This window comes from Hibiscus syriacus, unplaced genomic scaffold, assembly GCF_006381635.1.
Source record: "Hibiscus syriacus cultivar Baekdansim isolate YM2019G1 unplaced genomic scaffold, ASM638163v2 tig00110864_pilon, whole genome shotgun sequence".
Taxonomy (NCBI): Eukaryota; Viridiplantae; Streptophyta; class Magnoliopsida; order Malvales; family Malvaceae; genus Hibiscus; species Hibiscus syriacus.
Window position 1 is genome coordinate 2503615 of NW_024062893.1, and position 24719 is coordinate 2528333.

The 24719-nt window shown below is 30.5% G+C and overlaps 2 protein-coding genes across 2 annotated transcripts in view; one reads left to right on the forward strand and one right to left on the reverse strand.

The window, feature by feature from the left end:
* The window catches only part of LOC120143895 (fruit protein pKIWI502-like), a 37118-nt gene extending 15581 nt beyond the window's left edge, over positions 1–21537 (reverse strand). Inside the window, exon 1 of the mRNA XM_039158101.1 lies at positions 21510–21537. Coding sequence (XP_039014032.1) covers positions 21510–21537 — 28 coding nt within the window. The remainder of the gene's footprint in view (positions 1–21509) is intronic.
* A 60-nt stretch (positions 21538–21597) lies between these two features.
* Positions 21598–22331, forward strand: LOC120143896. The gene is made up of 2 exons (XM_039158102.1): positions 21598–22070; positions 22232–22331. The coding sequence occupies exons 1-2, from the start codon at positions 21598–21600 to the stop codon at positions 22329–22331; spliced, it is 573 nt and encodes a 190-aa protein (XP_039014033.1).
* Positions 22332–24719: the final 2388 nt, after the last annotated feature.

Consider the following 24719-nt stretch of genomic DNA (forward strand, 5'->3'; position numbering starts at 1 on the left):
TTTACTTTAGCTAACATTTTTTCTGACCTTTTTAAGGGTACGCTTTAAATCTATTAAAGGTGAGTAATTCGAATCAAACTTTTATCTTTCAATTTAAATTACAATTTTCTTAATTAAGACAACTGGAAATTAATTAGTACTGAAATGACAGTTCAAGGGTGCTAACTCTTCCTTGACTGTAACCGACTCCTGAATCCGACATATCTTTGGTAAGATGCAAATAAGGTAAGAAATTAAGGTGTCCGATCAACCTATTTTTATTCTTAAAATAAATGGTCGGTGGCGACTGTAACTATTCCATCCAAGTCGAAGCTCAATTCCAGACCCACCCGAAAGACGATACCGACATGGGTTTTGTTGGATAATTTTTCCGTAAGATAATATAATTTAAGATAAAAAAGTGACAAAAAATGTTATAAAAAAACTATAATACGTTGTTGAAAAATGTTATTTTTTAATATTTTTCGTTGAATCTAAAATATTATAAAAATGTAATATTTTAGATTATTAATTAAAAATATTATGGAAAAAGTTTACAACTAAAAAAATATTATATTTTTTATAATATATTCGATCACATCTTTGTTTAACCTTAAATTAAATCATTTTTCTTTATACTCTCTTAATTTTGTTTCTTTTACTGAATTTCTCATTATGGCTATCATCCACAGATTGTTTTTGGCCCAATAGGCCAAACATCAAAATTAATTGGCCTAATAGGTCATAATTGAATTTATTTTACAAACTACGTCAAATGTTATATTGCATGACAAACTCGTCAGGTCGACATGATGAGTTTACTAAAAAAATATTTTTTAATGGTCACAAGTAAGTGGATCCCATGTGGGCTAATATTATAATATATTTTCAGAGACTCGTTATGTCGATGTGGCGAGTCTCATATAAAGTAATTAATTTAAAAAAAAAAACTTTGGAACTCGTCACGTTGAGGTGACGATGTAACACTCAAATCTGATCTGACCCGAAATCCAAAAAATTTGGATATTACACGGAACCACCGAAGTGGTAAACCATTTTTGAAAAAAAAATACCATTACTCGAAATTATAACAAAATATCCATAATTTAAAATGGAACAATTAAGTTTTACAAACGATGAGCTCCCAAAATAACACCTCAAAATACATCAAGTTTCTCAAAAGAGTTACGACTCAATATACTAAAAGGGTATATAAAATATATACCACTAAAATAATCGAGACATACTCTGGACTTGATCAAATCTGGAATCTACACACTGGTAATAGGCTCTTCCGAAGACACATAAGGACATACGAACATAAACAATTTCAAATGATGAGTTACGATGCTCAATGCCACACAAATAACACAACAATACTACAAGCAATCATCAATGTATATACTAACATGTATAGTCATAAATCCATTGGTGTTTCAATTATTGTTCATAATTAACATTTGTTTCATGATCACTATCCAAGTATGAGGGTGTTGCCCTCAGATAGCTAAAGTGCTTTGGCACTAGTACGGAAGTGCCTTAACATTGATACGGAAGTACATTTACACTAATACTAAAATGTCTTAGCATTCTAGATATCACACCCAGATATTCGCAAGCATGTAAGATAGGAAATCGTCATACACTTAAGTAATTCAGGTGTTCGTATCATTTTTTTCGAGTATCAAATAAGGTATAAGTCTTGTGTTATTATACCATTATTAAGGTTCTCACTTGTAATTTATATGCAACTCCTTACTCGCACGAAATCCCTTTTTTTTGGCTTCCTAAAGTAATCAAGGCTCATTACTCAAATTTCACGAGGGTACGGATACTCAGTCTTGGGTATCGCTACTTCCCTCTTAGGGTATCGGTACTTCCCTCTTAGGGTATTTATACTTCCCCGAGTATCGATACTAAAATTCTATTCGATGTTTGATAAATTGTGTGGGTATTGATACTTTCACCTTAGGTATCGATACTTCCCTCTCGTGGTATCAATACTACCCTTAGTATTGGTACCAAAATTACTTTCTATGTTTGGGAAAATATTTAAGTATTGATACTCTTATCTAGAGTATCGATATTGGCCCCTATGTGGTATCGGTACTAAAATTTCCTACTAGAATCTGAAATAATTTATTAGTATTGATACTAAGCTCCGAGCATCGATACTCCTTGAATAGTATCAATACCCCAAGAATGGATATCGATACTCTTTTACAAAATCCTTCAGATTTTTACCCTTTTTTTACGATTAGTATCACTATTGTTCATACGGTACCAATACCCCCTAACCCAGAAAGCCTTATTTCTCTCGTGGATAACTCCCCAAACCACTCCTAAGACCCTTCCAAGGTCCCAAAAGTTATTTAAAGTTTATATAGGTTTAAAGTATTATAAAAGTTCAATCTTTTATTCAAGAAGAACATCAAAATACCCAAATTCATGTCAAAGTCAAAATGCACCCAAATGCTCCATAGATCACATATAAGCAAACAATACGTTAAAGACCCACAAGTGGTATAAATGAGTTAAGTGTGTGTTACCTTAGCATTAGCTTATGAAAAATGCTCACAAGATCACTCAAGCACCAACTTCTCCTTATTCTTGCCTTTTGAGCTTTCACCAACTTCTCTCACTAGTCAAAATAATTATAAATGATTATTAACTAACTTAAAGGCTTTAAATGAGTTGAAATATGATTCTAAACCCTTATAGATGAATTTAAAACATCTTAAGGTCCTAAAACCCTAAAATATCCTTTAAACCCCCACTTTGGGTACCATCACCAACCTTCAAGATTAAGGGCTTAAAATGGAGCTCTAGATAGGGAGATGATGTTTCTTACCTCTTAAAGTTCAGCCTAGGTTGGAAAATTAAAAAAGTTCACTCCTTTGCGTTTCTTACAAAGGAAGGATGAAGAGAGAAAATAGAAGAGAAAGAAGAATGAGACAAGGGAGCATGTTACCTCTTCCACGTGACCTCATCCTCATTTAATGAAAATCACCCTTGCTTTATAGACATGGGTAAAATACTCTTTTAGTCCTCCTTTAATTTCTTTTAATCCAAAAATGTTATTTCTCATCTCACTTGGGCCTAATTCAAGCCCAAATCCTATGTCATTCTTAAGTCAGTTGTCCTACAAGGCTTTTCTATGATTCCGCCAGCCCAAGCAACTTACCTAAAATTATTAACCTAAATTTGTGGTTGTTACAAACGAATTTCCCTAGAATTTAAAAAACTAGTCGTTTATAGTTTTTGGGAGACGGGTAACAGCAACGGTCTTATTTCAACGGGTAAATTGTAACTCATCACGTCGAGGTGAAGAGTTCTATGGGATTTTTAAAAAAATAGTCATTGTGTTTGGGGTTATAAATAGGGGTTTGAGGTTTATGATTTTTATTATGAATTGTCAAGAAAAAATTGAGAAAATTTTGTATTTCTTCACTTAAACTCACTACAGAAGAAGAATGGGGCATTCGTCAATGTGGAATGACACTTAGAGATCTGCATCATCGAATTATTATTATCTTCAATAATTCGGGCTTTCTACGTAGTTTTAATTTGAACCCGTCACTAATTTCGATGCTAATTGAACGTTGAAGGCCCGAAATGCATACTTTCCATTTTTTTAGTGGTGAAGTGATGATTATGTTGAAAATTGTCTCTTACCAACTAGTGTTCCGATTAATGGTACGAAACTAGTGAGACATAACTATATTATGAAGTAAATGAGAAACCATATTTAACAACACCAGAAGAGAGGGAACAATGGGAAGAAATGAAGGCCAAATTCGCAAAGAGCAAGAAAACATCATCATCAACATCTTTGTCTTTTGCTTCTGTTTTTCCTTCTGCCGAGTATTTTGTATCTCATGCCAATTATGGTTTTTATCCTCCATATCATGCTTAGCTTAATTACCCTATTCATACATGAAGAATACCAAATTCTTAGTTCTATACATAATGTTTAAAAATATTATCGATTTTATACAAGATGTTTTCTGCCGTTAACAAGTTCACTCATTTTTGTCACAAAAAATGACATGGAACCATGTTATCACTCATAAAATGACATGTGATACTTCAAAAATTATTTTTAATTTTTTTTAAAAATAAAAGCCATTTTTCCAAAAAAAAACCGAAAGCCAGATTACTCATTTCTATACTTAACTTTGAGTTCGTGGGATCGAGTCCCACGGAGGGCATTTTATAATTCGGAGGTCTTCTACGGAAGCTGCTTTTAACCTGGTGTTGGGGGCAGCCTACTATCTTACCTCCCCCTTACCCCATTACATATGGGAACAAGGGACATCCATTTATATTTAGCCAACCTTTCGTTTCTAGCCTCACTACCCTCACTTCGTTTCGCCTTTGTATTCCTCTCTCATTCACATGGGAACTTAAAGCTTCAAATCATGTTTCTTCCAAAAACTTTTAGTTTTTTTCTTTTCAAAATCCCCAAATGGGAAAATACATTAAGAAGCCCCAAACGACAGGAGAAGTTGTCGTTATGGATCTCTCCCAGTCCTCCCAGGGTGTTCAGACCCGATACAAAACGCTCGCCCTTCAACGCCAAAAGAAATATTCCAGTTCTCCTACTAGTGGAGTCAGATTGTATCTTTAGTTGCAAAGCTTACTGGTAGAGAATCTCCCTGTTGTGGTACACCATGAATTAAGGAGGCGGTAACAACAAAAATAGCCTCCTGTGAGTTGCAGGTCAAACTCGGTAGTGGAAAAGAAAAATAGCGATGATAATGGAAGTGAAAAAGGCATGGTTCTAGAATTTAGCTAAAAGCTAAAAACCTAGTAATTAGAAACTAGATTTTAATACAAAAGAGATAAGGATAATCAATGGAAATTATAAAAACCAAAAACCAGTAACAAGAAATGAGTCAAACATGTTAAACCCTACAATTGAAAAATAGTTGAAGAAAGAGAATCATACGAAAAGATCAACACTAACAACTAACATGAGCAAAAGAAACCCAGTTATCGGAAGAAAGCTGAAGAAAAACCCATATTTGCTAGAAAATTAATGATGACGATGCAGTGATCAAAAGAGATGATGATAGAAAGAACAAAAAAATGGAACTAATTGTTGAAATGTCAAAGCTTGGAGAAAATTGGTTCAAGTTAGGCACCTAATATTGCAATGTCAAAATTAGGTGCAACAATGTCAAAATTAGGTGCAACAATGTTTGAAAATTAAATGGGTAAATTACAAACTTTAGTCACTAAACTTTAGGGTATTTATAAGATTAGTCCTTAAGTTTCAACTATAAATACCCTAGCTCATTTAGCTTCAAAATCATCCCAAAGCATTCTAGCTTTCTTCCAATACTAGAGAGATTTTAGAGAGTTTCTTGAGAGTTGTTTTCTCATTTTTATCTAGAGAGAATTATCATTGTTTTCTCCTTGGTAGATCGAGAGAGGTTGTAATTCCTATTTTCTCATAGTGAAATTCTTCTACCGTTGCCCGTGGTTTTTACCCTAAATATTTTAGGGGTTTTCCACGTAAATTTTGTGTCTCTTTTATCTTTATTTTCTCAAATTATCAGTTGCGATTTTGCTCTATCCGATAGCCGTCTTCCGTAACAATTGGTATCAGAGCTAGATTAGAGTGTGTAATATCTGCTTATTGTCTTTGTGGTTGCCACCAAAAGGTGGATCCTCCAACATAAGAAAGTAAGAAGGTATTACCCATTCTTTGAAGGTTCCAGAGAACTATTCACGATAGTGAAATAATGGGAGCTATCCGTAATAGAAGCTATGACAACGAAATTTGATATTGAAAAATTCAATGGGAGAAATTTCTCACTGTAGAAATTGAAGATGAAGGCCATCCTGAGGAAAGGCGAGTGTCTAGCGGCTATCAATGAAAGGCCGGTGGATTTCGCAGATGACAACAAATGGAACGAGATGGACGGAAATGCTATGGCAAACTTTCATCTAGCATTAGCAGATGAAGTATTGTCAAGCATCGAGGAGAAGAAGATAGCTAAGGAGATATGGGATCATCTCACCAAATTGTACGAGGCCACATCGTTGCATAATAAAATTTTCCTTAAAAGGAAATTGTACACTCTCCGTATGCCATAATCTACTTCAGTGACAGAGCACTTAAATACACTGAACACCTTATTTTCTCAGCTTACATCCTTAAGCTGTAAAATAGGAGAACAAGAACGTGCTGAACTTCTACTTCAAAGTCTACCGGATTCGTATGATCAACTCATCATCAACTTGACAAATAGTAATGTCACCAGTCTAGTCTTCGATGACGTTGCAGCTGCTGTTGACGATCAAGCGAAATGTTTTTGAGGAATGAAGGAAGCCAATTGGTAACAAATGGGTCTTCAAAATCAAGCGAAATGTTGACGATCAAGTGGAGAGGTACCATGCAAGACTGGTGGTCAAAGGATATGCTCAAAAAGAAGGTATTGATTTCAATGAAATATTTTCTCCTGTGGTTCGACTAACAACAGTTCGAGTACTCTTGGCAATGTGTGCTACATTGAACTTACATCTAGAGCAGCTAGATGTTAAAACAGCTTTTCTTCATGGAAATCTTGAAGAAGAGATTTATATGCTCCAGCCTGAAGGTTTTGAAGAAAAAGAAAAGAAGAACTTGGTTTGCAGGTTGAACAAATCTCTGTACGGTCTAAAGTAGGCGGCGAGGTGTTGGTATAAGAGATTTGATTCCTTCATTATGTGCCTTGGATACAACAGACTTAATGCAGACCCTTGTGCTTATTTCAAGAGGTCTGGTGATAACGATTTTGTTATATTGCTGTTGTATGTGGATGACATGTTGGTTGCAGGACCCAACAAAGATCATATTGAAGAATTAAAGGCACAACTGGCTAGGGAATTTGAAATGAAGGACTTGGGATCATCAAACAAGATTCTAGGGATGCAAATTCACCGAGACAGAAGTAATAGGAAGATTTGGCTTTCACAAAAGAATTACTTGAAGAAGATCTTGTCACTATTCAGCATGCAAGATTGTAAGCAAATTTCTACCCCTCTTCCTATTAACTTCAAATTATCCTCCAGTATGAGTCCTAGCAGTGAAGAAGAGAGGATGGAGATGTCTCGAGTACCGTATGCATCAATAGTGGGAAGTTTAATGTTCGCTATGATATGCACAAGACCAGACATTGCACAAGCAGTGGGAGTGGTTAGTCGGTACATGGCGAATCCAGGCAAAGAGCATTGGAATACAGTAAAGAGGATCCTGAGATACATCAAAGGGACCTCAAATATTGCATTATGTTACGGAGGATCAAACTTACTAATCAATGGGTATGTAGGTTCTGACTATGCAGGGGATTTGGATAAAAGAAAATCTACAACAGGATATGTGTTCAAAATTGCTGGTGGAGCTGTAAGCTGGGTTTCAAAATTACAGTCAGTTGTGGCTACATCCACAACAGAAGCAGAATATGTAGCAGCTACACAAGCCAGTAAAGAAACAATTTGGTTGAAGATGTTATTGGAGGAGTTTGGGCACAATCAAGAGTATGTCTCTCTGTTTTGTGACAGTCAAAGCGCCTTGCATCTAGCAAGGAATCCAGCATTTCATTCAAGGACAAAGCACATACGAGTTCAGTACCATTTCATTCGTGAAAAGGTGGAAGAAGAAGGGACAGTAGATATGCAGAAGACCCATACCAAAGACAACATAGCAGATTTCATGATGAAGGCGATCAACACTGATAAATTTACTTGGTGTCGATCCTCTTGTGGCCTGTCAGAGACGTAAGCAACATGATGGTACAAGGTAGAAAGAATGGTGTGAAGATATGATTGTTCCAATCAAATCTTCAAGTGAGAGATTGTTGAAATGTCAAAGCTTGGAGAAAATTGGTTCAAGTTAGGCACCTAATATTGCAATGTCAAAATTAGGTGCAACAATGTCAAAATTAGGTGCAACAATGTTTGAAAATTAAATGGGTAAATTACAAACTTTAGTCACTAAACTTTAGGGTATTTATAAGATTAGTCCTTAAGTTTCAACTATAAATACCCTAGCTCATTTAGCTTTAAAATCATCCCAAAGCATTCTAGCTTTCTTCCAATACTAGAGAGATTTTAGAGAGTTTCTTGAGAGTTGTTTTATCCTTTTTATCTAGAGAGAATTATCATTGTTTTCTCCTTGGTAGATCGAGAGAGGTTGTAATTCCTATTTTCTCATAGTGAAATTCTTCTACCGTTGCCCGTGGTTTTTACCCAAAATATTTTAGGGGTTTTTCACGTAAATTTTGTGTCTCTTTTATCTTCATTTTTATTTTCTCAAATTATCAATTACGATTTTGCTCTATCCGATAGCCGTCTTCCGCAACACTAAATTCCTTCAGGAGACAAACTTGCGTTCAGCTTGAAAGTTGAAACATAAATTGAAGTTTGTTGCACCTCCTGTTATGTTGGGTGCAGATGATGATGAAGAAGAAGAGTATGAGAACGAGACTAAGTATGAAAAAAATAAGGGAATAAATGGGTTTTATTTTTATAAAAAATAAAAAATAAAAATATTTTTTAAAGTGTCACATGTCATTTTGTTAGTGATCACAGGGTTCCACATCATTTCCCGTGACAGAAATGGGTGAACCTATTGAATGCAGAAAACAACATGTACGCAATTTTTTAAACATTATGTATGAAACTGAGAATTTGATATACTTCATGTATGAATGGGGTAACTAACCATATCATGATTCAATGGAGAGTTAGTCAAATTGGGTTGGAGGTTTATGGGATGTAATGGAAAGCACTCAAGCATCTTCGACAAAACATGCAAGTGAACAAGATCATATTATATATGATCAACAAGGTATTGATTTCGGTGGCCAATTCGAGTCAATGAAGACAATGATGGCGTCAAATACCTTAATAACTCCACCGTATTCTGCAAGTGGATATCAAAGTGGAGTGATTTTCAATACACCTCATGTTGAAGAAGCAAACGAAGATGAAGATGATCAAGGCGGTTGACCAAGACAAAATCGACGAGGTCCACACCATTATCATTCAATAACGTCTCGACTTTGTCAAGAATTACGAAAATATAAATAATCTTTTATGGATTATATTAGTTTGTAATAACTTTTATAATTATTTTGTAATAAAATATTTTGTATTAAACCATTTTTAAATTAATTTTTTGAATTAAATTTGATGAAACTCATCACATCGATATGACGAGTTTCAACGTTTAATTTTTTAAAAAAAACTCAAAGGTTACTCGTGCCCAACAACTAGTTTATTTTAAATTATAGAGAAATTTATCATCTCGACTGACGAGCTCCAAAGTTTTTTTAGTTTTTTTTAATTTTTTAAATTAATTATTGAATACAAAAATACACTTTATAGACTCGTCACGTTAACGTCGATTACCCCGATATATAAAATTCCAACCAAATGGGAGTAACTTAAAACTAACGTTTAGTCACTCAATCAATGACTAACAATAATATTACACTAAGGTGACGTTTGATTGGATGGAATCCCTTGGAATTGGGGGGAATTGGAATTCAATTCCACCACTTTCCCATGTTTGGTTCAAGTTTTCCAAGGGAATTGGAATCCCTCATGGCTTCAACTTTCCATCAAATGAGGGAAAGTGAATTCCATCCAAGAATAGATGGAATTCAATTCCCTTGTTGAAGGGAATTGAAATTTGACCATACTACCCTCATCAATCTTTTGGTAACTTATTCATATATTGAATAAAAATATTTTTTATTATTTCGGGTCGGGTCGGGTTTCTAATTCATATATTCGGGTCGGGTCGGGTGAAACTTTATTTTGGTCGGGTCGGGTCGGTTTTTTTAAGTGTGATATTCGGGTCGGGTCGAGTTTGGGTTTAGGGTGAAAAATACCCTACCCAAAAATATATATAATTTTACCTTATATATTTAGGAATAATTACAATAATACTCCTCTATATATATATTTTTTCAATTAAGTCAATGTTTTCATTGAATAAAAATAATTTTTTATTATTTCGGGTCGGATTTCTAATTCATATATTCGGGTCGGGTGAAACTTTATTTTGTTCGGGTCGGGTCGGGTTTTTTAAGTGTGATATTCGGGTCGGGTCGGGTTTTTTTAAGTGTGATATTCGGGTCGGGTCTGGTTCGGGTTTAGGGTGAAAAAAAATGGACCAACCCGAAAAATATATATAATTTTACATTATATATTTAGGAATAATTACAATAATACCCCTCTATATATAATTTTTTTTCAATTAAGTCAATGTTTTTATTGAATAAAAATATTTTTATTATTATTTTGTGTCATGTCGGGCCGGGTTTCTAATTCATATATTGAATAAAAATAGTTTTTGGTATTTTTTTTGTAACTAATTAACATACTCCGATTGGAATGTATCGAAATATTGTTCTATTTTTTGGTAACTTATTAACATATTTTGATTGCGATGATTTCAACTTATGATGTTTATTAGCATGATTTTTATAATTTATTGAAATGATTAATCAATCAATAAAATGAAAATTTAATATTTTTTAATTTTTTATAATATATTACTACATGTAAGTTGTAAAACAAACTAAAATAAAGTAAAAAAATAAGAAGGGTAATTCTGTTATTTTACATTACTGAAATCAAATTCATATGACATGTCTACGAATCAAACATAATATGGAATTGGATTTCAATTCCTTCACAGATTTCAATTTCCTCATAAACATTCCAACGAACCAAAAGCCACAAGAAAAGATGAATGCAAATATAAGGTCTATTCGCTAGAGTGACTAAGATTCTGGCTGGCAAGCTGAACACTGTAGATACAAAATATATTGATGCGTACTCGAGCGAGATTATAAAATTCTAATGATGCTTAAGCAAAAACAAATGATCTTATCAAACTTGCGATGATCATGAGTGCATAGCATAGAATTGGGATGCTTCCCGATAAGCAATATCCTAACCTCAAAGATTATCATTTATCACAATTATCAGCTTAACTTTTTAATATTTGTAAAATCACCACTAATTAGTTTCCAAGATATTTTCAAATTGATTCTCAATCTTACACCATTTTTCAATTTAACCCCAATTCCACATTCTAACAAAAATTTCAGCATTGTACCCTAACTTTCCAAAGCTTATTTATTAATCCTTTAAAATTTCCAAACTTTGTAAAATGTCCCTAATAACTTAACCAATATCTTGTTTATCCAAAATCACCGTTTCAAGCACACCAAATCATTCTTAACTTTATTCTAAATCAATAGGAAGTTTTTACAAAATTTTCCCTTAATTTTCTCCTTTATGCCGAAACTTTGGAGTATTTCTCCTAATGGTCTCCATTTTTTTTTGTTGAACCATGTTTTATAATATTTTGATATAACAAATTAAGGAAAAATGTTTTTCGACTTGATTGAATTTATTAAAAGTTTTCAAAAATAATTCAAAGTCCAATTAACTTAGAATTTGAGCAAAACCGTTTTTATGTACCAGTAGTACTGATATTGTTCTTATAATATCGATATTATATGACCAATACCGATATTGCTCATGTGGTACCGATACCAAATGTAAGAGAAGTATCGATATTCTCAAGATAGTATTGATACTACCAGCTTGCTCAAATTCCAGAATGCAAATTAGGTATCGATACCCAAAGGCGTACCGATACTACTTTACATAGTAGTATCGATACCATAGGCTTAGTATCGATACTGTCAGGCCCAACGGCTAGTAAAACCTAGTTTTATTTAAATATTACAAAGGTAGTACCGATACTCCCTTTAGGAGTATTGATACCCTCTGTTATGGGCATTTTTATTTTGCAGACAAAACATCCCCAACAGCTAGAAACGGTCACAAACGCATTTCATCTTATAAATACAAGTTCAAGACACTTCAAGAAGAGTTAGAACACCTATCCAAGCAATCAAACACAAGAGAAGAGTTTTTCACTCTTTATTTTCTTTCTCTTGTAAATATTTTTGTTCTTATGAGCTTTAATTTGTAAAAAGCCTACCTTGTAGAGGTTTCTTTGTTTACTTTCTTTTATCCTTTGTAAAGAGGTTTTAGTTCTATCTTAGCCAATTGAAAAGATAGGGAGTTGTAAAGGTTATCTCTTTGTCCTTGAAAAAGAAAGAATAAATTAGTGGATTTGTTGGAAAATCCTAAGTGAGGAGCCTAGGTAGTGGACGTAGACTTTGATTGAGAAAGTCAAACCACTATAAATCAGTGTACAACAATTTTTTTTTATCTCTTTTTACTGCTTACTCCCTAAAAATCAAAAAGTCAATTCACCCCTTCTTAGAAGACGGTCTTAAGAACAAACTTATTAGAAGGTTTAAAAACTTTGAGACGGTCTTAGAAGAAATTCTAACAATTCCCGAAACAACCGAGAAGATGACTTCCACCCCGGCTCGTTCTACATGGAAAACTCTCAACCGATCAACAAGCCTCCACATTTCAAATGAAGCAAACTACCGTAATTGGAAGAAAGTAATGAAGTTACTCATTCAATCCAATGATCTTGATCCATGGAAGATGATCGAGAACGAATACTCTTTTCCAACGAAGAAGACGAAGCAGTGAAGTGACCAAGAACGGAAGAAAGCTCAACAAAATGACAAGGCCATGCACATGGTGTTTTGTGCATTTGGTACTGATATCTATGAAGGAGTTTCTTCTTGTTCGAATGCAAGGAGCTTTGGAATAAGCTCAATGAAATCTATGGACACAAGAAAGAAGAATCGACAAAGGTGGTGTCTCTAATGGCTCATTAATAGCCCAAATGTATCTTCTAACTCAAATGAATTAAATTCACATTCTTTTAATGAGTTACAAGATGCTTATAATGAGTTGTATTTGGAATTTGAGACCATGAATTCCAAGTATATGAAATTAATTTCAAAATATAAAGTTGAAAATGATTTGATTTTGAAATCCAAAGTTGATTTTGAAAATCAAAATGAAACTTTGGAAAAATGATTTAGAAATTTCAAAAATCAAAATCAATGATTTAGAAAAAGAAAATTTTGATTTGAAAGTTAAGCTTGAAAGCTTAACAAAAGAAAAAGAATTAATTTCTAAAAACAACTCTTTATGTTTAAAAATGGCAAAATGCTCACATTGCCATTTTCATGGTCATATGGAACATACTTGGCCCATAAAGAAAATAAAATCTTTTAAAATTAAACAAGTATGAGTTCCTAAGGGAACAAGGGGCATTGAAACTAACGACTAAGGATCCAAGGCAATTTGGATACCAAAATCATTAAGCTCTAGCCACACTTGAAAAGGAATGTGTAACATCTAAGCTTAATGATTTTATTGTGATTAATTGGTTGCTCATTTAGCTTAAGCATGCATGAGTTTTGATTTTAAACGATTTTATGTTTTCTATTTCATGTATGTTGAAAAGTGTTTTATGATGAACATTTTAAAGTTTTAATGAGTTTTCATAAATTTTATTTCATCATAATGAATTTTGGTCAAAATTGATTTTAAATGCAAATGATATCTCTCTAATAATTGATATCAATTTTTCAAATGCTTTACTTTTACAAATTTTTAATTTTTGACCTTAATTTAAATGATTATGCATGTGATTTATTGCAAAATGATATTTCTCTAACAATTGATATCAAATTTTCAAATGCATAACATTTTTAGATAGCTTTATGCACATGCACTTAATTTCAACAATTGGTATTGCATAAAGTTTATTAGACTTGGATATGTTGAATTTCATGTGTTACTAACATGTTTGTTCATTTTTGTTGAAATTCAATTTTCTTTTAAGTGCCAAGTTCTTAAAGCCAAAATTTTTTGGAATGCTTATGTTATGGGGGGACTTTTGATTTTTCAAATGAATTTTTGATAAAATTTACCACTTACTCTCCATTGTTATTTTTTAACTTTAAAGTTGAATTATTTTTGATATAACAAAAAGGGGGAGAAGTATGGTTTGAAAAATTCAATTCCAAGAATGAAAAAGGGAGAGTTTTAATGTTTTCCAAAATATATATCTTTTTCATTAAATGTTTTATAAAGGGAGAGTTTTGCCAAAAACAAATTTTCAAATTTTTTGTTATATCAAAAAGGGGGAGATTATTGAAACATGTTTTTATAATATTTTGATATAACAAACTAAAGCAAAATGTTTTTGGACTTGTTTGAATTTATTCAAAGTTTTCAAAAATAATTCAAAGTCCAATTAACTTAGAATTTGAGCAAAACGTTTTTCTGTACAAGTAGTACCGATATTGTTCTTACAGTATCGATACTATATGAACAGTACCGATACCAAAGGTAAGAGAAGTATCAATACTCTCAAGGTAGTATCGATACTATCAGCTTGCTCAAATTTCAGAATGCAATATAGGTATCGATACCCAAAGGGGGTACCGATACTACTTTACATAGTAGTATCGATACCATAGGCTTAGTATTGATACAGTCATACCCAACGGCTAGTTTTTATTAAATATTACAAAGGTAGTACTGATACTCCCTTTAGGAGTACCGATACCCTATGTTTTGGGCATTTTTATTTTGCAGAGAAAACATCCCCAAACGGCTAGAAAGCATCCCCAAAGGCTAGAAATGGCTACAAACATATTCCATCTTATAAATACAAAGTTCAAGACATTGAAGAAGGGTTAGGACACCTATCCAAGCAATCAAACACAAGAGAAGAGCTTTTCACTCTTTATTTCATTTCTCTTATAAATATTTTTGTTCTTGTGAGCTTTAATTTGTAAATATCCTACCTTGTAGAGGTTTCTTTGTTTACTTTCTTTTATCCTTTGTAAAGGGGTTTTGGTTCTATCTTAGCCAATTTAAAAGATAGGGAGTTGTAAATGTTATCTCTTTGTCCTTGAAAAAGAAAGAACAAATTAGTGGATTTGTTGGAAAATCCTAAGTGAGAAGCTTAGGTAGTGGATGTAGACTTTGGTTGAGAAAGTAGAACATCTATAAATCATTTTGCAACAATTTTCTATCTCTTTTTACTCCTTACTCCCTAAAATATCAAAAAACCAATTCATCATCTCTTGGCAAATTATTCGGTTGATCCAATTTGAGCTTCCTAAATCCTAACAATTTTGATTCAATCACAATATAGTTATCCACACACCATTTCCAATCAATTTCAAAGCAAAACAAATCAAATCAAGTTCCTAACAACTTCATCAATGGCCGAAAGTTTCATCTTGCTCCTTTTATGGTATTTAATATACAAAACTTTATCCTTTAATAGAATTTTATACAAACTTCAGATCAAAAATTTGAAGCCCACTAAAATAACTGTCTTGAGATGAACTACTTATTTACAGACCTAAAACGTAAATTTTAAAAATTTATATTTTTATTCCCTAAACTTTTACAACTTTATACTTTAGTCCCAAAATTTCAAATTTTTACGTTTCAGTCAATAGTCCAAAATTTAGGATATTACACTTATTTTCAGCATGTTCATATTATTATATTATTTTAAAAATATATATTATATTTTTAGTTTAATATTTTTCATATAATTTCTTCTAATTAAACTTTTTTTTTATATAAAAAAAACTCTCAACCTTTCATGCAAACTTATTTATTATTATTTATAAATAATTTAATATATATAAGATGAAGAGAGCATCATTTATGATAGGTGTTTGTCCAGTTACGTGGAAACCATATATAAGGTCAGATTATTTGTCTTATGTTTACTTTTTATGATACTTGGTAGGGGTGTTGAACCTGTTAATTCAATTAATCGATCGAATCGAACTATCTAAAATTTATTAACTATTTTTTTCTTCTTTTAACTAATAACCGAATATATTTTTTTAATTTTTTTTTAACTAAACTAAACTAAGTTCAGTTCACCGAATTAATCAAAATTTATGAATAATATATATTTAATATTTTTGTAGTTAATTCGGTTAAAAATGAAGTTTAAACACCTTTAAAGCTAAGTAATATATAAATAATATATATAATATATTAAATATTAACAATTTCAATTAATTCGATTTCAAACCGAATTAACTTATAACAAAAGTTTGAAAAAATCATTAACCATTAATTGACCGAATCCAAAAATAACCGATCGATTAATCGAGAAATTTTTTGATCCAGTCGATTAATCTAGTTTTAACCGAATTATGAATACCCCTACACTCGGTTCACTATTTGAGTTTGATAACACTATTGTCTTTTTTTTTCCTTAAAAAAGGGAGAAGGAAAAATCAGTTAAATTTTAATCGTAAAGAACATCAAATTAAGCTTCCTAAAATAAATCGCGTCGTCATTTTGTCGCACATTTTTTTTTTGGATAATCATTTTTTCACACATTATTAATGAACGGACAATTATAAACTTCAATGATTTTTTATATAGATATAACTATAATTATGAAATTTATACTTATATTTTGATGTTTTGATATCTAATCTTGTGAACCATGTCAACTAGTTTCTTCCAATAAATGTCAATTAATCAAGCCCCAAAATATAAAATTCATGTGTTATAACATGTATGAAGATTTGAATATTGTAGAATTATGGTAGAGAGAGACAAATTAAAGGGTATACGATTGTTAAATAAAGTTTAGATCCTTCATGTAACATTCCCTTAGTTGATATTTTGTTTTGAATTAATAACTGGTATCCGATCTATTGACCAACTAATCCAGATCGGGTACTGCAGAGGTGAGGGCGACCCTCCCAACCTAGTTTGCTCCATTAACAAACGTCAAGATTTGAACCCCTGACCTTGCTTAAGGGACCTAGTGTCTCATCCGATATTTTTAAAATTGATGTTAAAACGCACATGAAAAATGATCTTTTGACCAATCAAAGAAGATATAAACGACGCAACTGATATACATATCTTAGGAGAAGAACATCAAGAAAACATTTTAATTGATGCTTTATCTTAAATTGTTAACCTTATTGCTTAAGAAGTTATACCAAATCTCTAAGTGCTATTATAGTCTGAATTAGAAAGAAAAAAAAACAAGTATAGATATGGCCACACAAATATGATTCCATCTGCCCAACGATATGATTATGTGTTGGTAGGGGTGTATTCGGTTCGGTTCAGTTCGGTTTTTTATAAAAAATTGAACCGAACCGAAATAAACGGTTTTTCAATATTTAAACCGAAACCGAAATCAAATGGTTAAAAAAAATCAAAAAAATCGAAATCTATTTTTTCGGTTTGGTTTTTTTAACGGTTCGGGTTTTCGGTTCGGTTCGGTTTTTCGGTTTTTCAATGAAAAAATCACTTGAAACTATAATTTTTTTTAAAAAAATTGCCTATTCGGTTTAATATGGAACAAATGGGTTCCATATAGAAAACCCGAACTGAACCGAATCAAAAGAATGGAGACTTTAAACCGAACCGAAAACCGAAGCGTATAATGCCAAACCGAACCGAACTATTTTACTCGATTAGTGTCGGTTTTTTGATTTTCTTAGTTTCGTTGCTCAACCCTATGTGTTGGCCCCAAAAGACTATGACTTAAATACAATTGCACCCTCAATAATGTGTTGAAAAAATAAAGTGGGTGGAAAGAAGGCACTTTCACCCGATTAAGAAGAAAATAAGTGGATTAGTGATAGGATTAGACGCATGGTAGATAAAATCTCATTCACATAAGGGGGGCAAATTGCACTTAATAATCGCCACATTGCACACCACAACCAAATGGGAAACAAATCACACTGGGTGTTGGTCTTAATATAAAAGCATGTACTTTATTAGAGTTATAACAATAGAAACTGAAATCAATATGTGTCAAATTAGTCATCTAGTTTATAAATTTTAGGGTAAACTATGTAGCCCTTTTATTTTTGTCACCGATATTTTAATTTTGTCAATCAGACCACTTAACTATTTAATTATGTTCAATCAGACCGCTTGCCGTTAACAATTGACGGAAATACCGACGTGAATGTTAAAAAATGGCATAATTAAACATTTAGTCCTTAATGTTTATATATTCTATCAATTTGGTCCTAATTTAAATTTAATTTAATAAATTAATCATTCAATCAGGAAGTGACACATGTCAATACATGATTGGAAAGTTTTATTTATGAATTTTGATTTATTTAATTAAATAATTTTTCTATCCAATCATATGGTGACACGTGATTTGAACCTATGTCAAAGGCAACGAAGGAGCAACCAAACACCGAAACAATTGGGCCAAAGGCTCCCAATGGTTTAGAATATGCAACAAATATTATTTGTCCTCTAAAGGTTTGTTAATGATAAAAGAAATAGAATTCGAACCTACATAAATTATAAAATAAAATATCAAATAAATAATTAAACAAATATAATATTTATTTTTTATAATTATTTTTTATATTTTGAATTAAATTTTAAAATTAAGAATTTTTAATTTATTTTTATTGTAAATCTTTCATCAATTACAATTTAATATATTAGATTTGTTTAATTATTTATGTGATAATTTATTTTATTTTATTTTATTTTATTTTAAAATTTATAATTATTTTTATATTTATAATTATTTTTTAAAATATAAAATATATTTTTATTGTAAATCTTTTATCAATTACAATTTAAAATATTAGTTTTGTTTAATTATTTATGTGATATTTTATTTTAAAATTTATAATTATTTATAAATTTTAAAATTTGATTTAAAATATACAAATATTTATAAAAATAAATATTGTATTTGTTTAATTATTTATGTGATATTTTATTTTATAATTTATGTAGGTTATAATTCTATTTCTTTTATTTCTACTTTGTTTTATCATTAACAAACCTTTAGAGAACAAATACTATTTGTTGCATATTTTGAACCATTGGGAGTCTTTGGCCCAGTGGTTCAGACGCTTGGTTGCTCCTTCGTTGCCTTTGACAAAGGTTTGATGTGCTTGGAGTGCGAAGATTACTCCTTTATTTCCACTGCAACCTGATTGGATAAAAAAATCATTTAATTAAATAAATCAAATAAAACTTTTCAATCATGTTTTGACACGTGTCACTTCCTAATTGAATGATTAATTTATTAAATTAAATTTAAATTATGACCAAATTGATAGAATATATAAATATTAAAGACTAAATATTTAATTATGTCATTTTTTTTAACTGTCACGTCGGCATTTCTGTCAATTGTTAAAGGCAAGTAGTCTGATTGAACATAATTAAATAGTTAAGTGTCTAATTGATAAAATTGAAAGATCGGTGGCAAAAGTAAAAGAGATACATAGTTGAGTGGTCAATGTTATAGTTTACCCTAAAATTTTATAAAGATAAAATCATATTATAGTTTATTTTTTTAATTTTATTATCAATAAATTTTTTTATATAAACACGCTTATATAAATAGTTGAAAGTAAAAAAACTTAATATAAATTAAATTTCTAAATTATACCAATTTTCTTATTATGTATTTAAATTTTTTCGATCAATATAAGTGTTTAATATTTTATTAACATTATCATTTTAAGTGTCTTGATTTAAAAAATAGTTATTCTTTATTTAGATCTGTCAACACATCTTTTCGTCCTACTAGGATTCAAACTCCTAAAAATAGGATAGAGTTATACTATTATTTAAACTCCTAAAGATAGGATCCACAAGCATTATAAATAGTCATTGTAACTCACTATTGTAACACATTCGGAGAAGGATATACGAAATACCAAGCAAAAAATTACAAGCAACTCGTAGCCATTTTTCGAAGCATTTATATTTTGAAAGGTAAAGTTCATACCTTCGCATGTTATTTTTTCCTTACCCTTGTTGTGTTTTGATTCGAAAGAAAACTGAGAGAAGTGTTTTTGGCCGATGAACGTGGGCATTTTCGAGATCTATTTTTGTAGTCCCTGAGGCTTGTGTTTTTGAAAAACTATTCGGATTTTTATAAACAGGTCGTGTGGATCCGCGTGTTTTGTTGTTTTTTTTTCTTCGATTGGCTTTTAGTTTTAACCCCTAATTCATTTTTTATTTTAATTTAACCCTTATCATTTATATGTATATATATATATTTAATTATATTTAATTTATTTATTTATTATAATTTTTTTTATTTTTCTTTGCGTTATATTATATTATTTTTCTATTATATATATATATATATATATATTATTATTTTTTATCTATGTTTACTTATTTACTATATTTTTTTACTATATTTTTCTAACGTTATATATATATATATATTATTACTTCATTTTATTTTATATTTATATGATTACTATTTTTTTAGTTAATATTATATGTATATTTATTTTTCATTTATTTATTATTATTATTACTATTTAGTATTTTATTATATTATACATACATTTTTATATTTTTATATATATATTTTATTTTTTATTTTATTTATACTATTTATTTTCATTATGTTTTTAGTTTCTTTGCTCTTATTATTATTATTTTAAAAAAAAACACTTTACATTTTTATTCTTTTTTGTATATATATATTTTTTCTTCATTTATTTTATTTTATTCAATTTCATTTTTTTATATTTGTTTCATCCAATTATTTTATGTTTATTATTATTGGTTTCATTTATTTCCTTGGTTTACTCTTTAGTTTTGTTACTTTCTTTTTATTATTATTATTTTCTTTTAACATCTTATTTTAAAGGGTATTTCCGTAAACTTATTAAGGGTAAGTAATTCGGATCAAATTTTAGCTTTTAATTTAACTTGCAATTTTCTTAATCAAAGACAACTGGAAATTACATAGTATCGAAAGGGTGGTTCAAGGGTGTTAATCCTTCCTTGACCGTAACCGACTCCCGAACCCGACACATCTTTGGAAAGACGCAGATCAGGTAAGAAATAGGGTATCCGATCGGCCCATTTGTTTTAAATAAATGATCAGTGGCGACTCTCAATCTACATTTTTCAAGTCGAAATCCAATTCCGGGGCCTACCCGAAAGACTGTTGCGACAAGATCTCGACACGAGATAATTTCTTATTTATTTTCTTTAAAATTTATTATAAAAATTAAAATAAATAAAATATATTTAAAAATATAATTAATTATATTTTTACAATAATTTATCAAACAAAACTAAATAATTAACCTACAATAATAAAATAGATAACAAACAGAGTTAGTTCAAGTTTAAGTAGTTTAAGCAAAGTTTTGAGTTATAATCTTTGTATATATAAAAAAAATTAACTACAAATACTTATTTATCAAATTAGATATACACGAATCGATCTAAAACGAAATCTTAGAATAAGAACCAACAATGATAATAAAGTAGAGAAACCTGGTAGGGGCGCCAAAGATATTTGAACCGTGTAGAAGGAAAAAGAGCAGCTGCAGTTTCCTGAGGCGGCTCCACACGCAAATAACAACATTCCACGTTTGTACTACTCCTCCACAAGCGAAACATGAACCTTCTATTTTCTCATCTAAAGTAAACCTAACGCGTCCCCTTTTTCAAACCCATACAATTATTATGACTGAGTGACTCCCCACAACGCCATCGTTTTCTGGTACCATACCCTCTTCATATAAATATACCCTCCTCTCTCTCTTTAGCCAATTCCATAACGGTCTTTCTTTCGGAAAAACTAAACCATCATATCAACACTTTTATCTTCGTTTCGTCATGGGGAATTACATTTCCTGCACCTTGGCCACCCCTTTAATCAAGAGCGCAAGAGCGGCGAGAGTAGTCCTTCCCCGCGGTGAAATCCGGCAATTTCGCGGCTCTGTCAAGGCCGCCGAGCTCATGTTGGAGTGTCCCAACTATTTCCTCACCAATTCACAGTCTCTCCACATAGGTAAACGATTTTCAGCCCTAAGTGCCGATGAAGAACTAGAGCTCGGCAACGTTTTCATCATGTTCCCCATGAAGAGACTGAACTCCGTCGTGACGGCGGCCGATGTGGCTCTATTCTTCGTGGCGGCGAAATCTTCGGGCAAGATAATATCGAGCGGAAACATTAACGACGAAGAAAGTTCGACCGAAGGATCGAAATTGAGGTTGGAAGGGGTTGAGGAATTTAAGTACAGGTTATCTGTTTGTAGGTCAAGAAAGCCTTCGTTGGAAACAATCAAAGAAGAGCCAGTTTGCTCAAGGTGATAAAATCAGTCGTCTTGGTCAGTTAATACAACCATCATAACTCCTTTAGAATTAGACTGTTCCTTTTGTTCTTGAGATTTCTTTCTTTTCTTGGGAGAGGATACGGAGCGTTTGGTTTGCATATGTAAAATGATTAAGGTGGTATTTGTTTTTGCAGAGGTAAAAGATCTGCCGTCTACGGATCACATCTGCAGGCATCTATAGTAGAAGAGGTAGACCAAAAGGCTGCTGCAAGAATAAGACTTATTATTTTTTAACGTCTGCAAACTGCTAAAATAAACTGAAATATAAATAAACTGAATTTTTAAACTTAAAAGAGTTTTGCAATATTGAGATTTAAATAATTTTAGTTTTACAATATTGAAATTTAAATAATTCATACAATTACAATAATTTTTTTAGAAAAACAAACACCACCTTATTAATTCTATTATAAGTATCACATAATCACATGTATTATTAGTTTTATAAGTTTTATAGAATAAAATTTATAAATGATCATTAAATTATATGATTTTTAAAATATGCAATTATGTAATACTTTTAATTTTTTTAAATATATATTCATAATTTAGTTTTATAATTATATGATATTTTTAGAAAATATTTTTTATTTTATAAAATTATTTTATGATTTTTTTATTTAATTGTGATTATATTTGAAAATTTTAAAATTTTAAAAACATAACTTATAATTTCTTATATTTTAAAATCTTAATTATCAAACAATGAAATCATTTTTATTAAACAATATGGTTTAAATACTTACATTTTGAATAAAAAATTTAAATATAATTTAAAAATAAAAAATCCAAAAAATACTATATTTAAACTTAAATCAAAATAATTAAAATAAATATAAAATTTTAATAATATATAAAATAATTTATATGATATAAAATTAAATATCTATAATATAATATTAAAAATTAATATTTAATTTATTTAAAAAATTAATATTAAAATTAATATCTATAATATAATATTAAAAAATAATATTTAATTTATTTAAAAAATTAATATTAAAATTAAAATCAAATATAATATAAAAATTAAATATAAAACCTCTTTAAAGAGGTTAGAAGACGTATGCGGACATAAGGTAACGTTTGCACCGTGCAGACCACGCGCAGACGTTAGAAGAGTTTCTGTCTTATAAAAAATAAACGATCTGCGAAGCCCAATATCTACACGTGGTATGTACGACGCAGACATATAAACTTTACAGACCTTACACAGTAAAAACAAAAACTATTTAACTCTTTGTTAGATATTGGGTCAATAATTGTTTCTCCTAAAATTTGAACAGCGTTGAGAGTGTAAACGTGGCAATTGTTGAGCGTTATGCATTTTATTAGGACTTGTTTAATTATGACTTTCTCCGCCTACTTTAGACCTGGAATACAACACTTCCCTAACTCCCTATGTTTTTCCGGTTTAATTATTAATATATAATTAATTCAGATTAATTATTACAAAAGTCATAATTACGGTCAATCCTTTTAATTTGATTTTGTTCATTTACAACTCAATTATTCAAACATATAATATTTAATGAATATAATATCTCGTCCCACTAAATCAATTTAAATATATAAAATTAGAATTTGTATTATTTTCTTAAATTATTGCTTTGACAAAATAAATATATAGATATGAAAAGATAATTAATCTATGGGTAAATAAACATTTTGAGGTAATTTCAAGGTCTAATTTGACATCTAAACCTTTTTTTAATTAGATATTTGAATTTAACTTTAAAGTTCAATTTGATATCCATACTCTTTAAGTCAATTAGATATTTGAACTTGGTTTTCTTTTAATCCAAATTGACACTTACAATTTTGTTTTCAATTTGAATTAACAAGCAAAAGTTAGGTATCAATTTGGAAAAAAAAGCAAAGTTAAGATACTTAATTGAGAAAAAAAATACCAAATAGAACATTAAAGCCGAAACATATATATACCCTCAAATTTTACTTCAGTTATCTTTTAGAATATTTTCTTTATTATTGGTTTTCCCACATGTCCGGCCAAGTTTCAACTCTTCTTCCGGTTGTACCAACAAGCTAAGAATTAATTTTATTTAAGTAAACATGTTTGGTGGATTAGTTAAATTATTTATTTTATTCTCTCGTATTTTTTAAAATTATAATTTTAAATTTTTAAAATTATAATTTTTTTTAGTACTAGTTCTCTTCCCGGATTAGAACTATAATTAAAAATTAGCTGATCCTATTCTTATATGTAATGTGGTGAGGAGGTAGGGTAGTAGGCTGTGACTCCAATGTCAAGTTGAGAACAACTTCCGTAGAAGATCTCCGACAGTCAGAATTATGAATTGTCCACCGTGAGTCTCGATCCTAAAATTAGCTTGCCTATTCTCATATGTAATGTGATGAGGAGATAAGATATTAGGATGCCTCCAATGTCAAGTTAAGAGCAATTTTCGTATAAGACTTCTGGCAGTCAAAATTATGAATTGTCCACCGTGGGACTCGATCCCATGATCACAAGATTAACAGCCTTACACTCTACCAACTGAACTGGACGAACAATTTAGAAGTAGAATTAAGATTTATATATATAAAAACATCCAACCGGAAACCAAAATCGGAAAAACCCAAATCCAACCAATCTCAAAA

What these genes read in the sequence shown, in the direction of transcription:
- LOC120143896 (XM_039158102.1), top strand. Translation starts at nt 21,598, where the DNA reads ATGGGGAATTACATTTCCTGCACCTTGGCCACCCCTTTAATCAAGAGC. An exon ending in GAAGAGCCAGTTTGCTCAAG is followed by an intron (nt 22,071 to 22,231) that starts GTGATAAAATCA and finishes TTGTTTTTGCAG; the next exon opens with AGGTAAAAGATCTGCCGTCT.